We start from the raw sequence: 7,920 nt of genomic DNA on the forward strand, positions 1-7,920 counted from the left end.
TCTCATTCACTTTGATACCTAACAATGCTTCTTCTTCATCGGAATTCGGTCCATGTTTTGGACAAGTGAACAATGCTTCAGCTTCGCGATCGGGATTTTGGTCTTAATAGACCAGAGAGGATCAGGTACAAAACACCTCTTCCTCTTTTCAACTATGGTTTTGGAACAGATGAATGTTGATGTAGAAACGTCATGAGGGTCGAAGTATACAGCACTTGCCCCAACCCCTTTCAGAGCAATGTCCACGTAGGTATCCCCATTTACATTCGTGTGTTGTGCATATAATCACTTAAATTCGGTGTTGTAAAGTCTTACACTTAGCGAACAGTTCCGTTTACGCTGACAAAACATTTCACTCGTTTAAAACTAACATAATGAAATTTTACATAAAATACCCTTTTAAATGTATTTATTTTAGCCTAAACTAGTGTAAGGTTTAAGATCTAGTAATAGGTGGCCTTATTAAATCCCCATTTCTAAAATATATGTTAAGAGATGAGAGGTACTTAGGTCTACTTCCATCATGTATGTAGTAATGATCAAGTTCGCAGAGTTGGTCATTCTTTTGCCAATTCTTCTCAAAATAATTTAGAGAATTATGCAATAGTCAATCGGCTATGGTTTGTAGGTTTACGTAACTGTTCATACATTTTCAACATGGTGGTTAGATTCATTTGTTTGTTTGAATTTCGCGCAAAGCTACTCGAGGGTCATCTGCGCTAGCCGTCCGTAATTAAGAAGCCATAGACAAGAGGGAAAGCACCTGGTCAGCATCGCCTACCACCAACTAATGAGCTACTCTTTAACAACGAATAGTGGGATTGACCATCACTTTATAATGACCCCAAGACTGAAAGGTCAGGCATGTTAGGTGACGGGATTAAAACCCGTGATACTTGAATAAAACATCTTGTAAAGTGCTAGTTAGTTTTCGCTAGAGGGCATTCGACTCTTATTTTGGTGTTCGTATATTTTTACTGTTTATTTGTTTTAATGCAAAGCCACACAATGAGCCACCTGCACTCTGTTAATCGCGGAGAACCGAACCCTGAATTTTAGCTTTGCAAGTCCATACGATTACAGCTCATCCATCGGTGGACTACACTTTTACTATTATTGGTCAGCTGCAATACATTATTTTTTACAAAAACTTGGGCTTTTCTAATTAAATGGTGGGATTTGACCATCAATCTTATAATGTATCCACGGCCCCCAACTGCGTAGTGCAATTTTTGCGGACATGGATTTCAAACCAGAATCATAATCCAGCACGCCATCCACTTAGCCACTCTCAGTCGAGAAACTTGTATCAAGTCACGCGTCATTTCAATCCCAGCTAAGGTAAGTTACATACAAGTGTTTGCATAGAATAACCAACGAGGACCTTCAGTTCTCTGAGAAAGATATTACACTGGTAGATATTGCCAATAAATTGCTTAATTTTGTTATATTATATGTATATATCGTAATGTCGGTTCACGCTATTCGTTGGCAAAACGTTCTCCGAAATTATTTATAAAAGAATATTGACTACCACAAATTGATTTAGGTTTAGATTGGTTTTGAAATTCGCGCAAAGCTACACAAGGGCTATCTGCGTTTGCATTCCTAATTTGGCAGTGAAAGACTAGAGGAAAGGCAGCTAGTGATCACCACCCACCGCCAACTCTTGGGCTGTTTTTTTCAACGAATAGTGTGATTGACCATCCTACAGTAATGCCTCAATGGCTGAAAAGGAGAGCATGTTTAGTGGGACTGGGATTCGAACCCGCGACCCTCAAGCGTTTAGGAGTTGAGAAATTTTGATGTATACTAAACTGATTAATAACAATTTATCTGGAAAGGTAATTCGTAGCTCACCCGAACCTTAAAAAATCCTTAAATTTGTAGCAATCGCAGCTATCGTAATAAAGGTGCTTCAATATAACAATGTTTTGGGACAACATGGGACCTATTGGTCTATTTCGGCTGCTCCATCATCTAAAATAAATTAATTTTTTAAAAATCTTAAAGCCAGTCCCTCATATACTTATCAAGTTGATGACTGAAACTAGATTAAAGGGCAATAAAGAATCTTTTTAACACATTCTGGACGACATCAAACACGGGTTACTTTAATTCGATATGTAAGTTACACTGGTCGGCGCGAAATTCATTGCTATTAAGTTCGTAAGGTGATAATTTTGCTTAGAAATAAAGAAACGATTCTTTAAAATACTTTCATGCATAGCTTTCGAACTTTTTTATTATATTTAAGTGAAAGAGGTTGAGGATTTAACGTTTCAATTATAAAAACAACTACCAGTCATTTATTCACATATTTTTATTACTAAGAATGTTTGGCTTACACACTTTCATCATTTAATGTTTTAAAATGAAATAAACTAATAATTTAGACCCAAAATAAAAAAAACTATTAATATGAAGTACAAATTACAATAACTGTCACATCAACTGTTCAAATATATTTTAAATTTACTTTTGTAAAAAGTAAAACAAATTGTTAAATAAGGATAGAAATTAAATATTTTAAAAATTAATCTACATAAACTTTGCTCATAAAAAAACGTTGCTAAAGATGTATAAAACTGCTACAAGTTGCTCATGATGCATAAATATTTTAAGTACATGTATAAGGCAAGAAAGGGGGCAACAAAGAATCAAGTTCAACTTTTATAACTGATTTTATGGGTAAAGCTGTAGAGTAAATGGGTCATCTGCCCACAGTAGGGATTTATCCCTCAATTTAAACTTTATAAGCTTAAGGTTTACCATTGGCCCAACAGGGGCTTTTATAGCTGTATACAGATTGTAAAAATCTAAACATATATGTATATATCTTCATTGCACATAACCTCAGGGTATACTGAGTTAACTAGATTATATAATAACAATAATAATCAACAAAAAAATATTCTAACCACACATAATTGATTAAACAACACAGGGAAATTTCCCCTTATGCTTCACATCCTAAAGGAGATGATTCAACAGAAAATTGACAAATATAGCTATTGACACAAATCATACCACAAATATAGCTAATGACACAAATCATACCACAAATATAGCTAATGACACAAATCATACCACAAATATTTCTATATAATCATTAAAGCTCAAAAGCGATTTGTGTATTTTTTTTTGTATAGAGAAAAATATCGTAACTTTGTGCACAATAATGTTAAGCATATCATGATAAATATGAATATTAACTGGTTTGGTAGTTGTTACACAATGAGCTATCTGCACTCTGCCAATCACATGAAGGTTAACTCTAATATTACTCACCACAAACACTTTTATATACTAACAACACAATAACTAGTTTTCACGAAAATACATAATGAAATACACTGTAAAAAGAAGTTATTCTTTAAGTTAAATTAATGTATGTAACCACAAAAATACTAAACCTAATCTATCATTTCATTCATTGCTTGCCATCGAGTTAAACAGTTTTGGGGAATTATACCTCTCATGAAAAACCCTGGACAAGAGTAAGTGGAAAAAGAAAAAAGGATTAAACATCTTATAGTGGTGATTTATAATTTATATGTATGGTGTTGTGGTTGTATTTTACTTACCATTTTCAGTCTATTTTCATACAAAAGTCTTGAAGAATATGCAGCATTGATGCCACTAATATGTATTCTGAATTATTCAGTAGACATTCTGCTTTTAAGATATTAAAGAAAAAAGCCCATTTCGGAGATGTACGTTCCTTATCAGTAACCCTATATAGGTAGTGATTGAAGCCACATTTTATATCAGTGAACACTATAAAAGGCTATACTAATGATAAACGTTTTTAAATTTCCTTTCCACAGAGTTTAAGTACATCTAATGTTCTATCAAAAGAACTTTATTAGGTTAGGTCATTTCTGGGAAGTATAACTGCAAATAAAGGTGTTGATAATTTTGAAAAGTTTAACAGAAGGATAAAAATCTCAAGATTTGATAAGTTTGCAAGCATTTACAGAGAATTAATGCCATTCATGCCTTCTATATTAACCCTAAGAGTATTGGATTTTTCACAATTAAATACATTTTACTGAGCAATCTAAGCAATAAATTGCTTGTGGTTCCATTAATGTTTGACACAGGGTTTGGATATGTTAAGTAATACCCATACTAATCAAACAAATAATGAGATGTAAAATACCATCAATATTGCAACTAAAGACTTCTGTGTTCCATTATGAATTTGACATAAAAAATGAATGATTTCATTCAATTCTTAGTCAGCATCGTTTGGGACAAAAATTATTCAATACGTGGATCCCATCAGTAATAAATGCCATAAACACACAAGTTGGTAATTTGAGTTAAACATGCAGCTAAGAGTCCCTGTAGGACTAATACATTGGGGAATTTTTAAGCAAGGCCAAGACTTAATAAATTACCTCTTGGAAGGAGGTTCATATCAGATTTTGTTTTTTTATTTTGCATTAAAGTGTTTAGTGGGTTTCAAGTTGAAGCACAAACACAAAATGTTACCCAAAAACTGACTGATAACACTTAATGTTCAAAGTAAAAACTAGGAAACATATACTCCATCTTTATGAATGTAATTTAAAAACAACAATAAATATATAAAGAATACAGAATCTTAACTATATAGTTTTAATCATATAAAAACTTAAACTATGTTTAATCTTTAAATTCTATAAACGACTAACAAAAACTTGTTTCGATTCATTTAGCTTTTCTCAAGAAGTTTCATGAAATCCAGTTTATAAACTACTAGCAAGACTAAAGAGGCAAATTTTTGTTTTTGATTAAAGATTCATAATAAACATAAAATGAAAAATAAAGCTGCTCGTTAAAAGTAATTCATAAATAATAGTTTTTAAATACACAATTCACAATCAGTACTTCTGAAATCAACATAATTAGTTTTTGATTTTAGAAAAAACATATGTTAGGTAAATATCTATCTAAACAGAAAATTATACATCACAAACTTGTGATGTATAAACATTTCACTTTTAAATCTATTTGTGAATAATTTCTTGGAAAACCCATGTCTGTACTGAAGTTCAAATGAAGCTATTAGACAAATATAGTTTTAAGAGATTTGCTTAGAGGGATCACTTGGTACAGTAAGACTTAAGTTTCTAAACATTATTATTTTTGCAAATGTAAGTAAATGAGGAAATGTGACTAGGCAGCATGTTAATGCGTTATGATAAAAGGGAAGATGACTAGGTTTTTAACTATTTTAAGAAAAACATTAGTAAAAATATGATTATTTTTGCAGTAAATGAATGTAGATAACAAGGTCATCATGTGAAAAGCCTGATCATAATGCAGATATGACAGATAGAAAATAAGATCATCCATACTTGATGTAGAAAGCTTGATCAGAAACAGGACCATAAGAAATGGTAAGGCCATTTTTTCGTGGCATGTTTAGCTACAACTTATGTATTAAAACTTGCTTCTTTTAATTCAATACATTAAGTTGTGCATGTACAGTACTTATAGTTAAAATGGCTCAAGATTTAATCTTATAGCATTAAATTTTCAATAATTTTCTGAGGGGGCATGCCCCCCAGCCCCTCCCAGAAATGGCATGCTTTGCATGCCAGTAGTGTGCTTAGCACACATCTTGTGTCACATTGTTTAGCTGTGGCAATGACCTGACCACTCAAAAATTGCTTCCTACGGCAATGAAAAAGCAGTCACAACGAATAGAGAAAAAAGGTCATCATATTAAAAGCCTGAGTAGAAATTAGGCATGATAGGTATGGTTAGACATAACTAATAGTATAGTACATACAGTTATGTTGTTGTACAAATGATGGTAAAATATCAAACTTCACTCTTCATATAAATATATTAGATCAATACCATTTTAGAAAACAGTATTATAAAACAAGGTTTCAGTCAACTGTATGAATCATACTGCATGGGTTTCAGTCAACTGTACAAGTCATGTTTTACTAGTTTCAGTCAACTGTATGAGCCATACTGCATGGGTTTCAGTCGACTGTATAAGTCATGTTTTACTGGTTTCAGTCAACTGTATGAGTCATACTGCATGGTTTTTCAGTCAACTGTATGAGTCATGTTGCATGGGTTTCAGTCGACTGTATAAGTCATGTTTTACTGGTTTCAGTCAACTGTATAGGTCATGTTTTACTGGTTTCAGTCAACTGTATGAGTCATGTTGCATAGGTTTAACTCAACAGTCATATAGTCACTACAAGACTATGTGATGAACATTATAACTATTTTGTTCACAGAACTAAGATAACTAAATTAAAATTATTGCAACTAGTCGGTATATGTAAATATCAATTGGTCAGTTATCCATATAATTTACAAGCTTGAAGATACATCAATGTATTATAAAAAATGTCATAGCTTTTTTATGCACAGCTCATTAAATTTTACCAAAAATGAATATTAGCTGGTTACATACAGTAAACATCCCATTTTATGTAAAACCTACTTAAACACAACCATTTTCAACATTAGGACTAACAAATATTGCACTATGTTGTAGCAGCAATAACTTGTACAAATAACTTATGAAATATTTATTTTCTACTTACTTGATCCAAAACAATAAAACTGCTTACCAATTGTTCAGTCACTGACATAAATAACGGAAAGTATAAGAAAGTAGAGCATACAGTTTCTGGTAGCTTTTTAATTAACTTCCACACTGATTTGTTTAACATTTACTCAAATCCTGCAATTATTTTAATTGAGAATCACTTATTTCAATATTTTCAAACCATATTTTGTTACTGTAATTCTAAACTACACTATCGTTAAGATATAACTTTAAGAATCAAGCTATAAAGTTCTGTGTACCTTGATAACTATTAATAAAAACAAACTGAAAACAAAAGTAATCTCAAAATATGACATATAAAACTGGTAAATTTGGCAGAGAAGTAAGAAAAAATATCTTTACTCTCCAGCTAGTAATAATAAAATGTTTTATTTTTGCCAAATCTTTCAGAGAATTGCTGGATAAAATAACTTTGTTCTGAAAACTCTGGTTCCTGTTTGACACAGCTTGTAGGTCATATAGCAGTGGCTTTAAGATATGGCATATGGTTCATAAAATCTTTTTTAACCATATAAAAAATGCAAACTATACAGTTTTTTTTCTTTTATGTTCAGTAAAAGAAAATTAAAATCAAAAGTAGCACATGACACTAAGTCTGAAGATTTTTCGAAAATTACCAAAATATAATGACTGGGTAATTTTATGAATATGCAGTTTTCTGTACATTTTGAGCTTAGTGAACTCTTCATTAGTTATAGAAGTCAAAAAAGCATATTCTTAAAATGTCAGTCACTCTGGTGAATGTTGGTTTCAATATATGATGTTGGAACAAATCCTTCTTCTGAAGTGACTTTTCGAACCCTTGTCCAGCCATCACCCTGGTCAACTTCAATGATAAAAAGTTTTTCATATTTTTCCATTTGTACTTCTTCTTCACTCTGTCCTGTAACATTTAAAACATAAAAAAGAAACAATTATGTTACACATACACAACATCACTGTTTCAACATATGTATTATAACTTTTGTATAAAAAAACACAACTTTTATTTAATCTTTTCTGGAAAAAACCTATTAGAAATGACCAAAAACAGAGTACAAAAAACCACACGTTAAATAAACTAACAAAAATATCACCCTACGGGTGGCCATTTGTGTCAGCAATTGCTAAACATAGTATTCATACCCAATTAAAAAAAATTTAGAAAAAGTGCACAGGAAAAGTGTTCTGATATAAGCTGTAATGTTTCCATATATATATATTAAAAGTTGTACCTTTTTTGGAGAAAATAGCAGTTTTTTTCAAAAACTATTTTTTAGCACTATATTTACAAATTACATCAATAAAGATATAATCAAACCCTCACGTACAGTTCTAGTGAAAGTCGTGTT

At 31.6% G+C, this 7,920-nt stretch overlaps 1 protein-coding gene across 1 annotated transcript in view; it reads right to left on the bottom strand.

Annotated features, from left to right (window-relative positions):
* Positions 1-3,137: 3,137 nt before the first annotated feature.
* LOC111087355 (formin-binding protein 1-like) overlaps positions 3,138-7,920 on the bottom strand; it is a 22,013-nt gene continuing 17,230 nt past the window's right edge. Inside the window, exon 7 of the mRNA XM_022393708.1 lies at positions 3,138-7,472. Coding sequence (XP_022249416.1) covers positions 7,315-7,472 — 158 coding nt within the window. The 3' untranslated portion in view covers positions 3,138-7,314. The remainder of the gene's footprint in view (positions 7,473-7,920) is intronic.

This window comes from Limulus polyphemus, unplaced genomic scaffold (assembly GCF_000517525.1).
Source record: "Limulus polyphemus unplaced genomic scaffold, Limulus_polyphemus-2.1.2 Scaffold2047, whole genome shotgun sequence".
Taxonomy (NCBI): Eukaryota; Metazoa; Arthropoda; class Merostomata; order Xiphosura; family Limulidae; genus Limulus; species Limulus polyphemus.